The sequence below is a fragment of the Colletotrichum fioriniae genome, assembly GCF_027942845.1.
Source record: "Colletotrichum fioriniae strain IMI 355084 chromosome Unknown scaffold_5, whole genome shotgun sequence".
NCBI lineage: Eukaryota > Fungi > Ascomycota > Sordariomycetes > Glomerellales > Glomerellaceae > Colletotrichum > Colletotrichum fioriniae.
The window spans coordinates 3,119,570-3,142,612 of record NW_027076841.1 but is presented as its reverse complement, the minus strand read 5'-3'; the positions used below and the strand labels follow the sequence as shown (position 1 = coordinate 3,142,612).

General features: G+C 53.9%; 5 protein-coding genes across 5 annotated transcripts; 3 read left to right on the top strand and 2 right to left on the bottom strand.

Annotated features, from left to right (window-relative positions):
• Positions 1-10,768: 10,768 nt before the first annotated feature.
• On the top strand, positions 10,769-11,564 carry N0V96_005480 (uncharacterized protein; the record flags this gene model as incomplete). Its single annotated transcript, XM_053197464.2, has 2 exons — positions 10,769-10,946; positions 11,008-11,564. 2 exons carry the CDS (start codon positions 10,769-10,771, stop codon positions 11,562-11,564), a joined length of 735 nt encoding a protein of 244 aa, XP_053045004.2.
• Positions 11,565-17,403: 5,839 nt separating this feature from the next.
• N0V96_005479 (uncharacterized protein) lies at positions 17,404-17,819 on the top strand (the record flags this gene model as incomplete). The annotated part of the gene is given in 2 exon segments (XM_065757408.1): positions 17,404-17,411; positions 17,429-17,819. The coding sequence occupies 2 exon segments, from the start codon at positions 17,404-17,406 to the stop codon at positions 17,817-17,819; spliced, it is 399 nt and encodes a 132-aa protein (XP_065614177.1).
• A 371-nt stretch (positions 17,820-18,190) lies between these two features.
• On the bottom strand, positions 18,191-19,383 carry HOM6 (Homoserine dehydrogenase; the record flags this gene model as incomplete). The annotated part of the gene is made up of 2 exons (XM_053197466.1): positions 18,191-19,251; positions 19,347-19,383. The coding sequence occupies 2 exons, from the start codon at positions 19,381-19,383 to the stop codon at positions 18,191-18,193; spliced, it is 1,098 nt and encodes a 365-aa protein (XP_053045006.1).
• A 494-nt stretch (positions 19,384-19,877) lies between these two features.
• On the top strand, positions 19,878-21,021 carry N0V96_005477 (uncharacterized protein; the record flags this gene model as incomplete). The annotated part of the gene is made up of 3 exons (XM_053197467.1): positions 19,878-20,226; positions 20,289-20,625; positions 20,727-21,021. The coding sequence occupies 3 exons, from the start codon at positions 19,878-19,880 to the stop codon at positions 21,019-21,021; spliced, it is 981 nt and encodes a 326-aa protein (XP_053045007.1).
• A 394-nt stretch (positions 21,022-21,415) lies between these two features.
• FBP1 (Fructose-1,6-bisphosphatase) lies at positions 21,416-22,565 on the bottom strand (the record flags this gene model as incomplete). The annotated part of the gene is made up of 3 exons (XM_053197468.1): positions 21,416-21,546; positions 21,604-22,385; positions 22,441-22,565. 3 exons carry the CDS (start codon positions 22,563-22,565, stop codon positions 21,416-21,418), a joined length of 1,038 nt encoding a protein of 345 aa, XP_053045008.1.
• Positions 22,566-23,043: the final 478 nt, after the last annotated feature.

The following is a 23,043-nucleotide window of genomic DNA, read 5'->3' as shown; positions in this document are numbered from 1 at the left end:
CTTGCTGTGGGTCTCGGAACCCTGACGACCGTCACGACCCCCCTCTGCCTCCCTGGCCCCGATCGACTCCGGAGCTTTGAAGCGGACGGGAAAGGACGACTCCTACGGACTACGGTTCCTTGGGTACTGCACTAAGGTACAGTGTACCTGCCACCTGGTGCCCTGTGCTGTGCTTGTGGATGTTGCCCGCTCCAAGTGCCCGCTGTGACCCGCTGTTGCCCCGAACCCAACGGCCTTCCGGAGACAACGCCGTACCTGCTGCCAATCCCGGCGACCCTTTTTGCCTCCTCATCTCTCTCCAAGACTTTCAACCAGCCCATATCGTATGCTACTATACGTACCCATGGTTGTATGGATATTCAACAGCCTGAGCAACCACGCAACCCAGAAGAATGAGGAAGAGGAGGAGGAGGAGGAAGAGAAATCGCGCAACCTTGGCCCGGTCTGGACTGCCTTGGACTCCTCCAACCTACCTTACCCTTGCTATCCTTCGAATCTGGCAGCCTGATGCTGCCTCTCTCTCCAACTCCAATTCCGTCTCCATCTCCATCTTCATCTTCATATTCTTAGCCAAAGTAGCTCTATCCGTACCTCCCTCTCTTGGCCAAGATCCATCGACATCACCGTAATGCGAGGGAAAATTTATGGTTACATCTCGAGATCCTACCCCTTCTCCTTACGGGCCTACACATGTGACGATGTGCCCACTGACCACAATGAGGCCAAGTCGGTAAAAGAAGAAAACGGCTAGTACAATCAGCCACACCCGCGACATTTCTGCACCCTGCTGGCAAAGCAATCCCAAATTTCGGGCTTGGCAGCCCATCCCAGTACGGATACAGGCTGTCCTTCACCTTGTGTGTGGGCATCGTCAGAACCTAAAAAACACCCTCTTCAGATTGCCCCCCCAGAGCTTCAGCTGGCACATTTTCAGCAGGTAGTCGTCTCGTGAAACATGGCCTGGTACCCAATCGTTTAAACCGTCGAAACCCCCCTCTCCCCATGTCGATGAAGCCTTGTATCCTGTAGCCTGTAGGGGGGCCAGCGCAGCGCCCCCTTTCCTTTCTTGGCCGGGGCCCGCGAAGCAGTGTAATCCCACTGGCCCACCGCTTCATCCTGCAAGCCCGAGAGTTCGGTGTGGTGGGCTGGGGTTCGCTGGAGGAGGATGCAATCGTATGCGCCCATCTGTCTGCCCCCCTAGGATGGATGAAGCCAATCTGGATGGCGTAGGGCTGGATATCCAGGAGAAGGCATAGCATGTAGAACACCATGCCCCCTTACGACTCGAGCTTGGCCACCTTTACGAGCCTTTATCCACATCACTGGGTTCAATCGAACAATGGGAGAAGTATCGCCAGCAACCGAGGTCTACTGATCATCCAAGGTCCATATTTGATACAGGAAAGAGAAAGGACGTGTCGTCGTTCAAGGTGAGTGAATTGGACCCAAAGGCAGCCCGCAAGGTTGGCTCTTGCATCAATCATGCGGCTGGGCAGTCAAAGACAACCTAAATGGAATAGGATATGCTGCCTGAAGAGGAGAATGTGAAGATTGCCGATTCGTGGGCACGTTTGATTATCGTCATGACCGACAGTGCTGCGCCGTGCCCTCGCGCAGCTACCTAGACAAAGCGCATGTCTGACGGCATGGCACGGTGCGTTATGTTTCTCGATTTGGACAGCTCTGCTCTGTTCGGAGCCAAGGTGATGACAACGTCTGCATGGCATCTTTGGTCCGCGCTGCCATGACAGGGTGACGGACCGGCCGCCGTTGGATTGCTGACAAGTGCAGATAAATAAACGGCCTCTAAAGCGAACTACACGACGCCCGCCTTTTGGACGGACAAGTGCGTCCAACGGTTTTGGTGGCATTGTGATGCCCCTGAAAATCCAAGTCAGAAGCCGAAGCTACGTTGTATCGCATCTTAGAGGAGAAGTGCAGTGCTGACAAGCTCGGCAATAGCATGGACAAGATAAACCATGGCTGGTATCAATTTGATTCTGCTTCGGCTGGCGGTCCAGTGGTATTCCTCTTGGGCCCGGGGCTGAGGAGGACGGCAGCGATGTATAACAGGCAGCATCTAATTAAGAGCAGCTACAAAGTTAGGTCTTGTTACACTCTGGGTTCTTATTTCGGAGATGGATATCGCCAAGTCAACGTGTCATGCAACGACGGGCCATTCAGAGGCCGAGATTGCAATGGTGATGGTGATGGCATGTTCTAGATGTTCTCGATGCGCCAAAGGAAGAGTGGTTACTGGCGGCTAAAAAGTCGTTAGAAGCCAGGTCGGATCAGGCGTGTGCTTGACGAAGTCTGAACCCCGACGGGCTCGACGGCCCTGCAATAGCAGCATCAAACGATGGGAAATGCAGCCCTGTTGGAGCTCCGTACGAAAGCTGCACGTTTTGTTGGATGCCTATTCGTACCCTCTCCTGTGGAACCCAAGTCCGAGGTCCCCACCCACTGCGAGCTTTCGACCTTGCGGCTTGCCCAGGCTGCGACGAAGATCCAGGGACAAGGGGTGTTTTGGCGATGGAGCCGGCTGGCCGGCGTAGACAGGGGTTGAGGGAGTATGTAGAGTAGGCTAGGTATTGCGGGCGTCGATGGTTTCCATGGACGGGGTCACGATATAGGTTACCGTACGATACAGGCCCAGCGAAGAGAGAAAGGGACGTGGGAATTGTTCGGATCATGGGTATGGTATGGCATGGCATGGCATGGCATGACCCAGCGATGTGTTTGAAGGTGCAGTGATTCTTGGGAAGGGGTCGGGGGTTGGGGGTCGGGGCAAGGAGAGAAGGGTTAGATGGGTACGAAGTACAGATACATAGGTAGTGTACGATGGGTCACTTCGTCCGAAGGAGCGCAGGTGAGGGTTGGGTTGTATCCGCGCATCCACGGTTGAGGTAGATGGAGGAAGATGCGGAGTGGAAGGCAGGTACTTTGTTGTGTGACTGCAAGCAAGTACGGACGAATAGGAGGGCAGGTATCGTCTTGCTAATCGACTTTGCAAAAATAGACGTCTTACAAAGCACGTGGAAGTCTTCGTCATTTGGCCCCCCGGGAGATTTTGGGGGTCCTTGAAGAGGCACGGGAAGGGTAGACCGCACTACCGTAAGGTAGGCGTACGGCGTAGTTCTCGGAAGTACCTTTTCCTACCACACCCAAGGTACCCAGGTAATCACCCAGTCACCATGGTGTAAAGTAAACGGATATGCCTACCTTACCTTACAGACTACCTTAAGGCACTACGTACAAAGCCAGAGCCTAGGCCCAGAGTCACTATCGCTGGTTGGGGGCCGAGAACGAGCGTCCCAAACAAGCAGATGAAGCGCACGTTGCATTTGCAAGTCAACATGGGGGAAGGGGAAGCCCTTGTCTCGACTCTCGAGATTGATAATTCATAGTTACACACACCAGATCAGCGCGGCTGTCGGCCGACCTAAGCACCTTGCGCCCTTTCCAGCGTCAAGGTTTGTTTTGATACCTTGTCGATTTTGGCCTCTTGTATTGACTATCCATACTAGTCCTGCTCTGAAGGATTCTCCATGTTGAGGATCTAGACCGAGGGGTAGGATTCAGGACGACCCAGGTGATGGTGATGATGATGATGATCAGAACAATCGTACGAATTACCGGAACTCGCCAACAATAGCCGGAGCAAGACGTGGCCCCAATCTCGCCCGTTGCTTTCACGGCGCATCTCTATGTATCTTATTCCCGTCTGCACGGAGCAATCTGTGTCTCGACCGCTTTCTTGGATTCAAATATCCTTGCCACGACCAACGTGAAGTTCGGATGCTGAATATATCTTCAGCTCGCCAATGACACACACACACACACCTATCTACCTACAGGCAGGGATCTATGGAAACTCCGGCCGTGGTCCATCCAGGTTTCCCGTGGCGATTTGATATTGCCATATCCGAACTTGTGTTTGTAAATAGCAAGAAATCAACGAACCGTGCCAAGTACGCGCATTCGGTGTACCGTGATACGAGTTCCTACCTCATTATTCACAAGTGTCAACAGACCGCCGTGAGAACCTAACCCAACGGTAAAACCTCGACACGGGTAAGGATTCAGGAAAGACGTGACGCTGTGCCGTGTGTGCCTTGCGGGCGGGACACCGCCAAAACGGCGCTGGCGCACCTCGCCCTGTGGCTTGGTAGCCGGAATAGCCTCTTCCCGTCTCTAGGCTGGAAAGGCTTTGGGGTGGTGGGTTGTCTGTCCCCTTGGGCCTTGGGGTGTACCGTGTCCCGTCCTTGAATCCTTTTTACCTCTTCGGTTATGACGTCTCGGCAGGGGAGAGAGCCCTTGAACCACAATATGGGGTTGAAGGTTCCCTGGTCTCTGGAGTCGGGTCCGGGACTGGGGGCTGGGTAGGACTCTTTTTTTTCACTTCCAGTCAACTCACATGGGAAGATGGAATGGAAGATAATCCCCATGGATCCCCACCCTGCGCCTCTGCGCGGGCGCAAGATGTACTACGTAGTGTACGGAGTAAAAGATCACAGCACAGCACTGCGCAGCGAAAGAAAAGATCAACGACGGGCTCTCACTGGCTGCTCCATTCATTAATGACCAAGCTCGGCCACGAGACTCCCCCACTCGCCTCTAGGCAATCGAATTCTCGTGATGCTGGTTGGGCCGCACGCTTCAGTGTTTAATATAGCCAAGGCAAGGTTAGGGGTAGAGTGACCCAGCTAGTGTGTCCCAAGTCTGAGTGTCCCCTCCCTTTACTGCGTACCCAGCATCGAGCACCTGCCACCTAGCAGGCTAGCAGTAGCACCGCTACCGCAGTCGGCCCATGAAACCCCAAGATTGAGAAGAGCAGAAGGAAAAAAAAAGGATCCTGGACCCCAAACCATAACACACAGCTGCGCTGGAAATCATCCAAAAACTTTAGTGCACTGACCCGTGCTTTGGGGAACACTCATCTCGACTCACCCCATCAAAGTAAGGTATATCTGCAAAGCTTGGCCTGCGGAAGAGGCTAAAAACCAGGGGTTTTGAAGCTTCGAGATTGGCCCGTCTTACGAAGCTACATCTTGGGACTAGCGCCGCTCCGCTCCATCCCGGGACCAGCCCACTTTTGTCCCGCCCTTATTGCCGGCTGGTCACGGATGCTTCAATCAACTTTTACAGGCAATGGCCCTGTCTACGAACACCTAGCTCCCGCTCCGGCTCAGCATTGCAGGCGCGAGATTGCGGGATTGACTGTGATCAATTCGGGAACCCTTTCGAGATTCGCCAAGGGTTTCCCGATATCGTGCTGTGTCCGGCCCCATCGCAAGCGGGGGCTTCGCATCCTACGCATCCACGATGAAAGAATCTGCGAATATACTCCGTATGTGCTGGTGTACGAATCAACTGGGAGTCTACCATGGACGAAGCTGTATCCGTAGATGGAGTCACTTGGAAAGAGTTTCCTCGTACGTAGTGCCATGGGTTGATCCATGCTTCTACCGTCCAAGACTTTCCAATCCCACCGGCTCTGGCTCTGCCTTGACCATCCGCAGCTAGATTTGGGACTTGATCTTTTGGGTTCGAGGCCAAGGTGGATGCCATCATCTCCCCTCTTTCCGATATCGTCGGTACTAAGACGTCGTCAATTCGTTGTCCACGGAAATGGTGCTAGGCTGAAGGAATAGCTACGGCACCGTCCGACCCCTTCTGACAGCATCTTGCCGGGCACATTGCTTGCCCACGGACCTGGTCACGACCTCGTTCGGATTACCAACCAGCCATGCCAGCCAACTAGCCCGCGCCTCTCTGGACGTATTATGTCAATGGCAAGCAACAGACAGCCTGGTTGACCGTCGACGTCCATACGGATCTGCGCTCGCCCTTTTTCGCGCCTCCACTAGAACGGTACACCTGTGAGGCGCAGGGTCGTTGTCGATGATCCTTCGAACCCAGCAAATGCCACCAGTGTCAACTCTATTGCCTGGTACGTCTTTGGATAGCCATCTCCCGTTCGGGACTCATTCTGCGCGCGCGCGCACCCGCGTAAGAGAAGCCAATCTAACCACACTTCAACTACACGAGCAATAGAGCTCGTCCGTTGTTTGGGTCGGAGACTATTCCTTAACCCCCCAAGACGAGATTTCGGTCGTTGTCCGGGGAGGGGGTGGGGGTTGATTAACGTGGAGCATCTAGATCTGCCAAGTACCTACACCTCAACTGACAAGGGGTGCCTCTGTATCAGAATATTGAAAGCTCGCCACGGAGCCATGGCGACCTCAGGGCCTACTCACCGTCCACAGCAGCGGCATGGTCTTTTGCTAGTGAACAATGACCAGCCACGGGTCAAGGTAGGACGAAACACTCGTTACTGGGGCCGGGGAATGCCATTGTGAGTTCTTGTCAAACATTGATCTGTCTAGGCGGAGTTTAGGTGTCTGGGCGCGGAGACTCACCAGATGGTCTGTCTACTACTGTGTGAGTGTCCCTAGTGGCATTGGTGGTTCCAATGATGAAGACCAGGTAATGTATGAGGCATAGCTGCATAGGTACAGAATCCTACTCGATTCCATCTCGGGAGGGACGTTATGGCGCGGCAGAGAAAAGCCGCCACAAAACTTATGGTGTGTATGGGTGTGTGAGTGTTTTGGTGGTTTAAGACGACGCATCTTAGCCCTATGTGAGGAACTTTGGGAGAAGCTAGGCCTTGTGTGCGGGCTGAGCTAGGTAGCTTGGGGAGCAGTGGTTTTGAAACCTCCCCCCAAAATCCCCAGGTTGCTACAGATTAGCTACCTGGATACGTATCTTACTTTCACCTTCAGGTACCCTGCACGCCTACATAGTATGGACTCAGGGCGACGGTGACCTGGAATGGCCCCAAAGGCCACAACTCACCACCAAGTAGGCGGTGGTGACCGGTGGAGGGATCGGCCGCCCTACAGAACGCCAGGCGAAAGCTTGGATCTGAACGGCGGCCCCCAAATGGGGTAGCAGTTCCCGCGTCGGGGTAAGGGCGATTCTGCCGCAACAGCGCATACCAATTACTTTACAAGGTACGGAGTACCTAAGGTTAGGTAGACTGAGGTGATTCCAGGAGCCAGGGCCGCGCTGCCTTTCCGTTCCATTGCTTGACATGACATGTCTAGGTACGAATAGGCGGATGTTGGCGACGAACGGCGCGGACCAACTTGCGCATTCTGCCGTTTACCATTCTCAAACACGCCCCCAAGGGCCCCAAGGTGCTTCTGCGCTGGCAGATCCTTCAACGAGAGAGGCACCGAGCAAAAGGATGAGCGCGAGGGGGAAGCGGCGAGAGAAACGGGATCTCTCCGTGCGTGCGTGCGTGCGTGCAGCCCTACGGGACGGACATAAGGTACGGAGTAAGGTGTTTACTGTCGTTCTGTGTCCGTGTCCGTAGTACGAAGTACATACGAATGGGATAGAGCCTGTCTGCGCCAATATCCGTACGAACTCCATGCCCTATCCTTTCTTGTGTAACACAAGAAGTTGGCAGGGAATGCGATCCTTGGTGGCAGGACTGGAGTACGTGAGTACGTACCTTACCTCTTGAGTGGGGTGCTGCGAGTCCCTACGGAGTACTGCGTAAGGTACATGTATCCGTACATTTGTAGGTTTCCTCGAGGGCCAGCTAGCTACCATACCTAAGGTATGGAGGAGTCTAGGACTTTTCAAAGCATCGTAGCAGACAGAGCAAGGCGTCCACGAGGTTATTCCTAATTTCCTGCATATGAGATATATCGAGAGCAACTTACAAAGCAGGACAGCTGGCTCAAAGGAGCGAAACCTTGACGCTATGTCATCCAATGTGAACCGATCGAGCTGCTCATTCGACTGACGCGGGAAGTCCGACGAGTTGTCGCCTGTTCCATCATCATCATCATCATCATCATCATCCATGGGCATGAGGTCTGGCCAGCATGGAGGTTTGAGATGAAGGATGGATCGGTTAATGCACAATGGATGCCAAAATAAGATGGGTAAAACCAGACTGCCTTTAACTTGACGCGCTTGATTCGCAATGGCATCTCGAGGTAGCATTTCGCAGGTATTGATAGCAGGAGACGAATGCAAGTGGGCAAAATTAGCCCAGGCTAGTAACAGTTGGCCCAATGAGAATGCTTCTGCTTCTGCCTCTGCTGTGCCGCGTGCTGCCACCAACCAAAGTATTGGCCCTTCCAGTCGACAGAGTCCTACGGATGATGTTGAATTACCTGGGCTGTCTGCTATTATGATGGAGGAGCATCTCGATATATCGTGGTGGTGCTGTCGGGTTCTAACAATACTCACCTGCCTTTCCCAAGATTGGTAGACAAATTGGTTTTCCGTAGGGGATTTCTAATTCTGAACTTGATGGAGTATCGTACATCCGGGGATGTTTCCAAGGTTACCTTGCCATACCGTGGCTACCTTAGGCGCCAGCGATTGTCTAGGTCCCCCTCGTCGAAATGAAGATGATATCCTGGGTGTTGACGGGCACCAAACCCTTTTGCGTGTCTCGTACAAGTGATGCAGTCATTGGTATCTGAGGTGGATGATTTGGATTAGCTGCTTGACTGTGTAAGTACTTGGCTGAGGTCAGATGATTCGAGGCATTCGTAAGGCAAGGAAGGTATCCGTAAAGTAAGAGTCGGGGCTTGGTGGTGCCGTCGGGTTGGCGCTGCCGCTGCCGCTGCCGCAGCCGCAGTTTAAACCCCGAGGAGCAGCAGCGCCTTCCTTGGAGTTCCAGCCACCTACCGTACCTACCGAAGACGAGTGCCCCTGCCCCTGCTCCAGAGTATTCGTACTCCGTAAAACTACGTATCCAGAGGTAGGCACGGATAGGTAAGGTAGTCTGGATGGAGTCGTGAGGAAGTTGCGGTTGATGGGCGTTGCTTTCCTCCCCCGGTCGTAGGTCTCTCCACCCCCTAGGACCCTCGTAGGTTTGTAAAGTACGGAGTACGTAGTAGTGAGTGACAGTGTAGGTAAGATACTGAGGTACGGTACCTATCCGTAGGTGCTCCGTAGGTACCGGGCCATCAGTGCAGTGCCAGGGCCAGTGCCACCCTTCCCTTGTCCTCAATGAGTAATGGTACGTACTCTTACCGCGGTAGGTGGTATGAGTCTGTGTCTCCCCTCGACGTGGAGACTCAAACTTATCGCGAACCCTTGAACGACGGCCACGGTGCACTCACAGCTTCTCTCGACCCGGTCGGGTGGAGCCATCGAAGAAAGTGCGAGATGGAGATGCAAGGTACGTACCTCCACCGCCCGCCGTCTCTACCTACCTTGCCTTACCTTACGGATACTCTTCCACTCTTCCATGTCTTTGAGAATGAAAATGACACTCAAACACAACACAATGTCGGACCCGACCCCTGCCACACAGCAACAAACCACTCCATTACCGAGTATTGCCATCTTCATCTCCTCTTTTGAGTGTCTCTCTCGCTCCCCGCCCAGCCTGGACACTCTCCAATGTCGTCCTCCACCGGCCTAGATGCAGTGCAGCGCAGCATCCAGTGTGTGTCTGCTGCCGCCTCTCATCACCCACCGGACTGCAGCCTGGCCGTCAATCTGTGTGTGTTTGGCCTCTACCAGCTCCATCAAATCTCCTTGCTGCGGCCCAGCCCAGCTGATGATCCCTGGGTGCCGGTGCGCCCATCTTCCTGTGCTAGTGCCAGCCTACAGCCTACAGCAACCTCTCTCTCCAAGCCGTCCCGTCGTAAAGAGCTCCCGTCGAAACTGAGGCGCCAGTATCTGTAAACGGAGAGGGGAACGAGGCGTTGCTCTTGGCTTGCTCCGTTTAAACCAAAAGGTCATCAGGCACCTTCTTTACCACCCATCCATCCCATCATCCATCCTCTCCGACTTGTCTCTTGTGTCTGCGGACGGCTGCCGTTCTCTCCCTCTTACTATGGTACACTCTCTCTGCCCTACGGTCCCTTCCACCCCCCTTTACTTTACTATTCACACTCCCCTTATTCTCAACTCTCTCTCTCTCTCTCTCTCTCTTTCTCACACACTCTCTCTCTGCCTCTCTGTCTCTGTGTCTGTGTTTCTTCCTCGCTCTCTTGCCCCTCCCCCTCCTTATTCCTTCCCATGCGCCCCCCATATCCATCCCTAGTCATCGTGGTATCCTACCTTACCTGCGATGGGTAATTCGTAGGCTTTCATCTCCCATAGGTACTCGCTCGTTCGCCTTTTCTCACTTCACCCACACCATATCACACCCCCTTCCACACAGCCGCACACCCTCTCCCCTGCCTCCCCTTCCCCTCCTCGTCTTCCACCTGGCGGCGTAAGGCACGGTACCTGTACGAATACCTACCCTTCATCTGCTTGCCCATCTGTCTTGCTGCGATACCTTGTACTAGTGTACATAGGGTCGCCAGGCTATGTGGAACCTACAAGTATCGACAAGATACAACTCCACGCCCTGCGAGGCACCCCTGCTTGTACTTGGTGGTCCTTCGCACTCACGCTGCCAGCCCTGTCGTCGTTGCTGTTGCTGCCGCTGCCAGCCATGTCATTGCTCCCGGCTTGCTGGGCGGTTCGGGCTGAGCTCCTGTGAAGCCTTTGGGCTACTTTTTATTTAATAGCTTTCCTCTCCCCTTCCTCTGCCACATTTCGCCTCATCATCCAGACTTCCAACAATCTAGACTTGATATAAGTTGCGACTTGTTGACTATCACCAAGCTTCAGCTTCCTCTTCTACATCTTGCCTAATATCCCCCACCATACCATCCTCTTATACCAAGAAGCGCGACAACACCACAGCCCGCTCACAATGTCAATGTTCACCATGTCCCAACATCACCAATACGCCTACCCGGCAACAGCTCCCGCTCCCAGGGCATACTCTGGACACGGAACCAGCAGCGCCTTCAGCAGCTCCGCCAACCCTGATGAAGACTGGACCAAGATCTCCGACCTCGCTGAGCGCAGGAGGATCCAGAACCGCATTGCCCAGCGCAACTACCGTACGTCACAGTCACAATCACCCAGCGATACAATCACACAGATACTAACACCGACTCACAGGCAAGAAGCTCAAGAGACGCCTTGAGGACCTCGAGAGACGCGCTGGTCAGGAAGGCACATCCCCCACCGAGAAGCCCGCGGCAACCAAGAGCACCAAGACCAAGGCGGCGAGCAAGACACAAAAGACGCCCCCACCAACCAAGACCATGAACCAGGGCCAATTCACTCCTCCTATGAACAACGACGACGAGGTCTTCTTCGCACAGCAGCACTACGAGGATGACCGCGGAAGATCCATCACTCCTCCCTTCCTCGCATACTCAACCTACCCCCCAGCCGAAGAGATGATTATGGCTCCTGCATACACCACACAGCCGTACCCCATGTCAGCCGCCGAGTATCCCACATATCTCGCCGCGACGGTCCCAGTCACACTGCCGCCCATGAACCACTTCCAAGACGCCATCAAGCGCGAATCATACCACAGCGACGATGGTCTTTCTCCATACATGAACTACGCGTACATGCCCAGCATGGACATGAACGCGCAAAGCTCCTACGACCCCACGAACCCTCATGTGAGTTATATGCGACAACCGCCTTCCCGCGATACATGATGCTGATGGGTTGATGAGCAGACTCCTCCGCTCTCACACTCGTTTGACCACTCGGCCAACTGTTCCGACGCCGGCTACGAGTATCCCACAACACCACTGTCCATGCCGGGATCTCCTGGCCTGATCCAGCAATAGAGAGCGCAGCGCGAAGGAGGAGAAAAAACGAACATGCAACATCCTTGTTTATCGGAGCGTAGCATTTTCTGGCGACTACAAACTGGGGTTCTATCACCACTTGGCTCTTTTTCATCCACCACCCCCCCCCCCCTTTTTTTTTATTTCCTTTTGCACATGTTCAGCGTGGCTTTGGCCAGGAGTTTGGGGGCGTATGGATCGCATGTATTGGTCGAAGCGCTCGACCTCACGGAGATATGACTGGGAATAGGCGACGGCGTTTCACTTTGAGCAGACTGGTCCCATCGAGGATCGTCTTGTTACGAGGTTTGATACGGCAGCCCAAAATTTAAAGACGAGATTGTCCCAAACATTCTTTGTACTAGTATAGAGAGCAACCTCAAAAAAGTAACACGATATCAATCACATGAGTGCATCATCCATCTTGATCGTTGTGAGGTGTCCGTACTGGGAATGTGTCCGATGACGAGATGGGCGTTGGTACGGGTGCCGAAAGAGCGGCAGCAACGGGATGAGACAGCCTGGTAATTAGAAGCGGCGAGTTCTAGCCCGCCGTGAAGGACTATACGTATCGTAGGATTATACGAAGCGTGCAGGGAAGGCGGAGTTAAACATCAGTCTGGCCGAGTCGGGTGCGGAGAAAATAGCTTAAAGTTTCTTAACTCCTGGCATCCGTATAGACTCGGGACAAAGCTCGAGACTCGAGATACAAACTACAAGTCTTGGCCACGGTCAAGGCAGCTGACAAAGCACTTTAAAGAACAGATGAGGATGAGGGTGCTGTGTTATTCGTAGCATTGGTAGAAACTACGACACGTCCATGAGGAAGAGGCAAACAGGAACTTAGATCCTGAGCTAAATTTAATATGGTATTGCATTATGGGAGGAATCGTTTCCTTGATACCTCACATCTGAAAAGGACGGTGATTGTCGATGATTGGAAAGACCGGGATTCTAGCAATCCTGAGCAAAGCAGTACACTATAGATGAACGATGTTGCGGTACCACCCACGAATGAGCCTCTGCCGCAAGCGAGTGCTCGACAGGGATCAGAGACCAAGACAACTGGAGAGAGCGGAACGGGGGGGACGAGGGGCGGAAAGCATATACGCGAGAATACCCATGGTCCTCATCTCCTTCAACATACGCGAAGCAATGCTCCCAAAAGATATCTGAAACAAGATGACGAAGACATTGGGGAGATTCACGCGCAAACGACGTTGAATTCGGTGCAGCCTGCTAGAATACCGACGTGATTTCATGGAACAAGAGGGAGCCGTACGTATACGTTTCCGACGGGCGGATGTTCGCCCGTAGCCCGGTCGGATCTTGGGAATCGTCGTCATATGCCCTTGCGTGTCTTGGGCCGGACACCGTGGCGGCGGAACGGCTTTGGTGATTGCGGCCTCAGCCAAAAGTCCCAAAGATAGCAGTTCAGGAGGATTGTCTGTAGATAACTCACGCAGAGTACATTGGGTCGAGAAAAGGGGAAGAAGAGGGTGGAGGGGGCGCTTTCAGGAGCATGCCTTACACGGCAAAGCCCGACCAGCCTGCCACAGCCGCTGACTTTCTCTTGCCCCCTTTTATGAGGAGCGTGAGAGGAGAGTCTTACACATGACAAATGGAGCGGAAACATGGCCATATCAAGAGCACGAGAAGGGTATCTGTACGGATGTTGCGAAGATGATGCGGATAACTCGTACACGACGGTACGGCAAAGCCGGGCGTCGAGAAGGCTTCAGTAGATCATGTCAAAAGGGAACTTTGGCTGCAGTTGCAGGGCAATCGCAAGGTGTGGCATGGCATGGGATCAACACCTTCATGGGTGAAGATGGCACGGTTCGGGGATGGCATTCGGACGGTCCATGGGAAGTACGGGATTTGAACCGCTTCGCTTGTCACCCTTTTGCTGCGAGCTGCGTCTATTGCTCGATTGGGGAAGCATGGCCATTGTCGTACAAAGAGAGAGAGGCCGGCCCACCCCAGGTTATCAGTCGGTCGGGCTCTAGGCCCAAGGTGACACAAGGAGGATTCGAGTCGGCTGTCAGGTTGCGTACTGCTCTGCCACCCCCCCAGCAAGCGCAGAAAAAGGACCAAGCATTGGGAAGAGGGGGAAGAAACAAGAAGATTTGATAGCGCGTGCAAGAGTTGCCGGCGACCGCATGATGTGTTACCAACGACTTTGCCTTAAAGATTGCCAAAGAGGGGGCCACCACGAGTTCGGTTTGGTGACACAGCATTTGAACGTAGACGCAGAAAGGGGATTGACTTGCACGCATTGGAGGCGTTTTGCCGCGAAACCCTTGAACGCCGGTCGAGGAGCGCTCCAGGGGTGTGGGGTGTAATTGGGGGAAGCCAAACGGTCGCCCGGTTCAGTCGGTCTGGGGTAAAGGTTATTGATGAGCCCATGTTCCCCCTTGGCACCGATTGATTACAAGAGATTGAGGATACCTATGGGAGGCGTTTCTGACTTTCCCACGGCCAGTTCCCAAAAGCTTAGTAGCTTTGGGGCTAGTTCTAACTACCTGTGTCTACTTGCTTGTATCTGAACGCCTACGGATGTTGTTCAACTGGGGAAGTCGCCGGAATGTCGCCGAGGGCGGCAGAACGCCATCTTTTTCAGGGAGGAGGAAGACAGCCGAGTGGGAGGGGAGTGCGGGACAAGGAGAGACAGAGAGAGGCTTGAGGGTGGCCGTGAAAGAGACGGGAGAGAGAGGTCCCGGGGGGTGTGCCGTGTGCGTGCGTGTCTTCCGGAGTTAAGCCCCGTCTGCTTTGTGTTAACCCGTCATGTTGTGCAATAGTAGAGCCTCCTCTTCTTAGTAAGGATTCCATCCGAAGTGCGAGAATTTAAGGGTAGGGAAGTAAATCTGTAGGCCGACATGGGGCGGGAACGATTCGCTTTTCACCGGACAACACTTGATGGTGCTCGGGTTAGTGTTGAAGTTCTCGAGATATTCTTATGAGTTGTACAATCCATCAGGATGATAACAGTTGTTCCTGTGATAACGCTATGTACTGTACGCAGTGCCGGCAAATGTGCATGAAGACGCCGCTAGATGTCTCACTTTGGCATGTCCTTTAAATAGAGTCGCGACCTTTGGAGGAACAAAACACGTTCCCACCACCTCATCTTGTGTCTCTGCCCTCTCTCTCTCTCTCTCTTCGAACCAAAAAGAGGTAGCGCTATTACTAGTTACTGGGAACGTTAACGCTACGCGCGGCCTAGGCTGGCCACGGCAGGTTGGATATGTCGGCGAGATTTTGAAAGGTGCCGAAGTTGGACACTTGCAATTCGTCGCTTTGATGACGGCTACCGAAATGACCAGAACTCTACTCAGAGTGAACGTTTCCCGGCACTTACTTTTAGGCTCCAGTGGCCCCCAAAGGATCATCCGACAAATGGAAGAACGGTATGCGTAGTTCTGTAGGCTCTTACTTCTGTAGTAGAAACGGAGTCGGGACCGGAGCCGGAATAAGATTGGACGGAGTTAAGGGCCGTTCAACACCAAAAGCCACTATCCCAATGTTCTTCTCTAGCGATACCATATCCATCGCAATCCAACCACGCCGGGCCAGCCGAATCCCGAATCCTGGATCAATGTTCCTTAGCTAGCGGATGAATCATGCGTCTGAATAGGCACGTTCTAGACCTCCTACAGTCTACTCCGATATTCAACCCAATCTTATCCTTTTACTTCATCTCAAAGTTCACCGGGGAGATCTGGTACGTCATCATCCCGTCTAGGTCGACTTCAGCCATGAACCTTATTAGGCCGCCAAAAGCCCTTGCCCGCCTCCCCGCCTTACTAAGTCACGAGTTCTCAGAACCGCCATCTTCCTAGTTACACACTCGGAGCCGATCCGGCAGAAGACGGGGCACAGGACCGGCCCCCGCCAGCTCGAACGCCCGTCCCCAGAATCCCATCACTGCGCTAAACCAACATCCGTCCACGGCCCTTTCATGCCTTCCCCAAGGGCGCAATCAAGACAAGCACTTGAGATCTGCCTTACAGCAATAGGGATGGTCGGGGAGCTGCAGAGCACAGAGAAGAACATGAATACCTAGTGATTCGTGATAAACGTACTCCATGCTATTCAGGCGTGACTTTCCCCACAAGCATCAAAGTCAATATCCATCTGCAATGAGGAACATCCCTTGCATTGCCTCGTATCGTTGTTTCTGCCAGTTCGAATGTGAGCCAGATCATCCCAATCAGCATCGTACCGCCCCGCACCGAGGCGATGAATCGTCAAAGTTGAGACGATGAGAAAGTGGTGTCGCTCATCCGAATCCGTCGAGGCGAGCATTAACTTAAGCCTCAGCTATTTTCGAGTTTAGCTCACGCTAGGCTCTCAGAGACATGTGAGCTTGAGCCCGGCGCGCCGTCTTGCGGCCAAAGCTGCCATTGGGACAATGACACAACTCACACACAAAGACAAACCAAGGGCCTTATGGCTCAACACAAGGTTGATTTCATTCGTTACTGCATTTTACACTTGAGTTTCGCGCTCGCCTTCGCGGCCGAGCCCAGCTCGCTCCTCGGCGTCTCTCGCGCTGAGCCGCACCATTTCAACTTCAATCGACATACCATCATCCGTGTAATTAAGTTTCAGGTGCATTCTAGAGTCTGTAAACCCTCTCCTACGACAAAGCTTGTAGAACCGTTGTTAGCCGTGAACGAAACTTGTTCAACCTCTCCAGCGGGTGAGCAATCATGTCGATCGGCTGGCTGGAAGATTGGTACCATTTGCCCTAGCGTTTTTCGGCCTTCCTTCTCGGCTCCTTGGCGGAACAGGCCGTGATGATTTCCGCAGTTTGTGTCTGGATTCGACGTTCTGACAAAACCCTTTTTCCAAATGCATAGGCTCAGCGTCGTAGTGCTTCGGGGTAACTTGAGACAATGACAAAGCGATCGACATGTCATTCGCTCCTCCAAGGCGACTACTTCCTTTTGCCAATTACGGAACTGAACCCATATGGAGTCAATTGATCGCAGGCAGCGATTAGAAGTAAATGGGAAGGCACAGGTGCCCTATTCGAACTAAGGTATGCGCTGTGATGGAGGAGGAAGGATGGACAGCATAGCCGTTGTACAGCCACAGTCCAGGACGTCCGTAGGAGCTTAGGTAACTAGATCGCTGAGCCACAACAGCTACCGTGACCCACCCGTATGGGGCCATGCTGCATGCCTCCGTTCACTCATCTTATTGGCTAGGACTCATTTGGGAGCTCACCAGCCTCGCAAACGCTCAGATGAAGTCGTCATGATCCTTCGCGCTCTTCAACCACTATTGTCTACGATCGACCTTTCACGACACAGCCATATCTTGGAGCCAATTCCATCTCGACCGCCGAATAATTGAAGCCTAACACTGGTTCTTGGCCCGTTATCTGCCAATTGACTAGCTCGAATCCTCGTGCCATCAGTCTTGTTCCGAACCCGCGCCTTAGTGCAACTGCCGATATAGCCACAGCTCTGCCAACCTGCCAAAGCGCACATCATGCCTCCCGATTGGAAATTGCTATACCTTTACGGTGGTGACAAGTTAGTGTGCCCCAGTTTGCTAAACAAGCTTTGCTCATGGTCATGCCTGACCATCCGGCCTTTTTTTTTTTTTTTTTTTTTTGTTTGATCACCGTGTGAACTTGCCTCGTTGACCATCATCCGCAGCCCCTGGGACTCAAGCCTGTGGACCGATTCAGATGACAGAGTACGTGGCGGTAAGAGCCAGTCTCATTTGCACTGCGAGTCTCCGGAGAAGGCCGAGTTCTTTGGCAACTTGGACATCACCGCTCTGGGAGGAGCAGGATTTGCGTCGCAGAGGACGCTCGGCACACTTGACCTGGACTTGAGTCAGTATGACGGGCTTGCCATCAAAGTCTTGAAGAGCGACTCCAAGAAGTACACAGTCACTATCAAGGATGAGATCCTTCCGCCAAGAGAGGACGGCCGCGACCAGAGCACCATTAGCTGGGAGTTTGACTTTGTTCCCGAGGAGGGCGAAGTTAAGATTCCGTGGGAGCAGTTCAAGGCAACCTACAGAGGTAGGGACAAGCCTGATGCCAAGCCGCTGGACGTTGCCAACATCAAGAGAATCAGCTTCATGATGCGAAGGTGAGATGCAAGCCTCTTTGCAAAGTAACCCTCGACTGTTGTTAACGCCATCGCAGCTTCTTTGGAACCCAGTCAGGTGATTTCAGCTTCACTGTTGGCTACTTGGCCGCTTACAGCAACCGCCGCGAGTCATCGGACTCCGACGTTCCGTTCCAGAAGGAATATGTCGCTGCACCTGCACCGGCTAAGTCGTCATCATGGTTGAGTTGGCTTTGCGGATGGGGGGATAGACGAGTTTAAGATGCTATGGCGCCTAAAAAGCTGGAGGGCAAGGCCGCGGCCAGGTAGAAATCACTGTTGTGTTTAGACATCCCGAGATATTCCATGGCGTCAGAGTAGGCAAGTGGATTCCATTCCATAATGCTACATAGAGCTTCAAGCAATTTGGCCCAATACCTTGATCAAGTCAGCCGTAACGCCCATGGCCGTGACATCGCCACCAGCACCCGCACCCTGGACGATGAGCGGGTTGCTGCCGTAACGTTCCGTGTAGAAGCTGATGATGTTGTCGCTACCCTTGAGGGCGGCGATGGGGTGAGATGCGTCGAACTGCTCCAGGCCAACCTTGACCTGCTTGCTGGCGACATCGATGCTGCCGACAAAGCGAACGACCTTGCCCTGCTTCTCCGCAGCAGCCTTGGTCTCTTCCATTTGGCTGTCAAACTCGGGCAGCTTCTGAAGGAACTCGTCTCCGCTCGAGCACGACTCGAGCTCCTTGGGAATCAAACTCTGTACAGGGAAAGACGTGGGCGACTCAACGGGAAGCCCCGCCAGTCTGGCAAGAATGGTGAGCTTGCGGGCAACGTCGAGGCCGTTGAGATCGTCTCTCGGGTCGGGCTCCGTGTAGCCCAGTTCCTTGGCCTTGGCCACCTCGGCAGACCACTTGCCGCCGGCACCCGATGTCGGAGCGAAGGAGTTGAAGAGGAAGGACATGGTGCCGCTGAAGACACCCTCGATCTTGGTGACGTGGTCACCCGTGTCGACGAGATCCTTGAGCGTTGAGATGACGGGTAGGCCCGCACCGACGGAAGACTCGTGGTAGACCTTGGCGCCGGAGGTCGAGGCCGCGTTGAAGATATCCTGCCACAGCTTGTAGGAACCAGAGAAGGCCTTCTTGTTCGGGGTCACAATGCTGATTCCCTTCCCGAGGAAGACGGGGTACGCGTCAGCGACATCCTGGGAGCTAGTGTTGTCGACCAGGACGACCTTGGCAGGGGCGGCGGCAAGGTACTCGGCGAGCTGAGGGAGAGCAGGAGGGGCTTGTGAAGCGCGAGACAGTCCCTCGATTGCGCTGGCGAAGGGGGTGGGAGTGTATTTGGCATCATACAGGGCCTTCTTGCTGGTCGAGATGTAGATTAAGTTGAGCTTCGGGTAGGGTCTGCGGGTGGCCAAAGCCTCAAGCTGGGACAGGAAGCACTTTCCGACACCGCCAGCACCTGTAGCACACCAGCCGGTCAACATAAGCTCACTGGTACATGCAGCGGGAAGAGGGAGAGCCCGGAGGGTGTCGCGGGAGGTGGGCAATTCTTACCAATGATGGCGATGAAAACTTGTTTGGAGGAGGCCATTGTCACTTGCTTGATTTACTTTTGTCAATCGACTCAGATGTGATTGCTGAAGAGTATGTTATATGTCATGCAAGTGTACGTTGGGAAATAGACTCATTTTCGAAGCCCCTCCGACCGCGGGGCAGCTCCTAGTGGGGCAATCGCCCTTCAGACCCCGATAATCTTTCGGTGAGTGCGGGGTCGGTATTTCACTCACCGAGAAAAACACCGCCATTCTCACCGAGCGACCGGATCCGGTAGACGGGCATGTCGGCATTCCGCACCTTTCTGAAGGCCGAAGCTCAGGGAGCTTGGGCCCTTCTTGGCCAGGTCGTGTCGTCATTCACTCCAGCCTCACCAGGGGTGAGCTTCGGCCGAGTGGACTTCATACAAAGCCATAGGGCTGACTCTACAGCAAGCTCAAATCGATTCTGTAGCTCATAAAGAGTTGCCTATTCCCCCGATCTTGCACTGCGGGAAAACCAGGTGATTTCATTGTACGAGCAACATCCATCATGTCTCTACTACAATCTCTCCTGCACCTCACCAACTTCAAGAGCCCACTGCTGCGGACACTGATCCCAGCCGTCTCGGCAGCGTATGCGATCCAGGCGGCCTTCGCTGTACCGTCAATCATCGCCCAAAATGAACGTTTTTACGACTTCTCCGGGTCGCTGACCTATTTGTCTGTCACCGCTCTGAGCTTATACCTGCCCTCCCTCCGTGCCAAATACTCCTCGGCCGTCGCCAGTTCGGCACCGCTCCCTGGTCTCCTCGAAGCGTTCACCAAGCCCGGTGGTGTGGGTGCCCTCAACTGGAGACAGGTCGTCATCAGCGGTGCCGTCGCTTTCTGGGCTGTCAGACGTAATACCCCCCTTCCTCTAGCCGCGCGTGGTGTTCAAAAACCGACTGATTGTGTACCGCAGTCGGATCGTACCTCTTCCAGCGCATCTTGGAAGAAGGCAAAGATTCTAGGTTCGACGAGATCAAAAAGTCACCGGCCAAGTTTGCCGGTGCCTGGTTCGCCCAAGCGACTTGGGTCTCCCTCTGCCTCATGCCCGTCATCGCTCTGAACTCCGTGCCCGCCGCCGCCTTTGCCTCCCTTCCAGCTTTCAAGATCACGGACGCCATTGGCCTGTTGGTCTACGTCGCCGGCTTCGCATTCGAGATCACGGCAGATAGGCAGAAGAGCAAGTGGCTGCGCGAGAAGCGCGCAAAGGCCCATGACGAGGAGTTTATGACCAAGGGTCTCTGGAGTGTTAGGTATGTCTGGCGATTGCACCTGATCCATGCGGATGTTGCAAGACCGCATGCGACGCGGCCTGACGCTGCGGGAACCAGACACAAGCTGACCCTTTCTCTAGCCAATACCCCAACTACTTCGGCGAGATGTCACTATGGACAGGAATCGCGACCGCGGCGGCTGGAGTACTTGTGACACAACCCATTCAACTGGCACTTGGCTTGTCGTCTGGCGTCACCGGGCCACTTACTGCGATGGCCATGTCCTACGTGAGCCCTGCCTTCGTCAGCTTCCTTCTCCTCAAGGTGTCGGGAGTGCCAATGAGCGAAAAGAAGTACGACAAGCGCTACGGTGACCGCAAGGACTACCAAGAGTGGAAGAAGAACACACCCAAGTTGTTCCCCAAGATCTTTTAAGTGCGTAGGCACCGTTGTGGGCATCATCATCTTCAATGGACCCATTGGTGGGTGTGTTGGATAAACTCAACAGTCAGCGAGGTTTACTCTGAACATCACTCAAACGCGCAATTCATTCAATGCATATCCCATTTCTAGCCACCGCAAGGGTTACGATCTACGGCCAGATAATTATCCTAGAGCTTGCAACAGGGAATCCTCCATTCAAACCCTCCTTGGCACGTAGCCAGCCAACCTCGTGATCATAGCATTTGTCCCAAAGCGCCACATTAAAGAAGAATAAACCACCCGCCAGGTTTCAGTAAATGATGCAATGCGCCGTGTTCTCCCACATTTTGGTGTTAGATGGTTTGCAGCACGAGGACACCAGTCGTTCTCCCTCAGCAACACATATTTACTGGTGGAACTTCTTGACCTTTTCAACCTCGTCGAAGCTGCCCATGAAGATTCCAGCCCTGTCGTGAATACCCTCGGGAACGACGTCCAGCATTCTCCTCATTTGACTGTCTACCGCTTGGCCGCCGGCTGTGATGATGTTGTTAGCATGCTACAATTGAATAGGTACAACGGCCTGCAACTAACCATTCTCAAACACCAAGGCCATGGGCGCGCACTCGTACAGGATGCGAAGCTTGCCCTTGGGGCTCTTCTTGTCCGCCGGGTAGGCAAAGACACCTCCGTACAGCAACGTACGGTAGGCGTCGGCCACCATGGAACCAATGTAACGCGCACTGTAGGGCTTGCCGTTCTCCTGCGGCGTCTTCAACGAGTTAAAATAGTTGTTGGTGCTGTCCTCCCAGTAGAGCGAGTTACCCTCGTTGACGGAGTAGATGGCGCGGGACTGGGGCAGGCGCATGTCCGGGTGGGTGAGTATGAACTCGCCGACGCCGTTATCGAGGGTGAAGCCGTTGACGGTGCCGCCCTTCATGGTGAGGACGAGCTGCGTTGAGGCGCCGTACATGGTAAAGCCGGCGGCCAGCAGCTCGGAGCCGGGCTTGAGGATGTCCTCCTTTGTGCCGGTGGAGCCCTCGGGCAGCTTGTGGATGCCAAAGATAGTACCGACGGAGACACCGGCGTCCAGGTTGGAGGAACCGTCGATGGGGTCGCAGGCGACGGCGTAGCGGGCGCCGGTGGCGTCCTTGAAGAAGATGATCTCCTCCTCCTCTTCCGACACGAGCAGGGCGCATCGGCCGGAGGACCTCATGGCTTCGATAAAGAGGTCATTGGAGATGACGTCGAGCTTCTTTTGGTCGTCGCCCGTGATGTTGGAGGAACCGGCCAGACCTGTCAGGTTGACCAGGGTAGCTCGCCGGATGTAGTATGCGATGGACTTGAAGGAGAATTGCAGCGCGTGGCACAGAAGACTGGAACCACTGTCAGAAGCTATCACGGAGGGTTGAAAGGGCGTAGAAGACCTACGTAAAATCTCCGGTGGCTTCCTTGTGCTTGGTTTGCTCTTCCGTCAGGAAACGGGTCAAAGTGATAATGTTGGTGTTGATCTTCTCGGTCTCTTGTTCACCGGCGTTTGTTGTGTAGGCTGACATGATGGGCAAGATTTTGGTCTACAAGTACCGAGTCTTAGCTATCAACGATAGAGGAAGAGTGGTCCGGACAGCTTGTAAATCCAGAGAAAACTTACGGAATAATTCCAATGGAGGACGAGGGTTTGACACTTGCGATGGCGGGGTTCACGGGAGCTCTAACAAAGAGTGTTGCGCACTGACACAATGGTTCGGGATGTAAGCCGAGGGATAGTAGAGGGTAAGTAGAAGAAGGTTACGTTTTTGGAGGAAGGTAGGGAGAAGAGAGAGAGAGAGAAGTAGTCAAGAGATGCGATCACGAAGAAGAGATTGGAAGGGAAATGGATCTTGTTTGTAGGCCCGGATCTGGGGGCATGGACTATTACTAGGTAATTACCTGAGACTTCAATCATCAGCGTTGCCGGAAGCTCTCGTGTGTGTACTTCCGTACCAAGGGGTCCTCTCCTGGCTCTCCATGGGCAAAAGCGTGGTCCATGGCCCA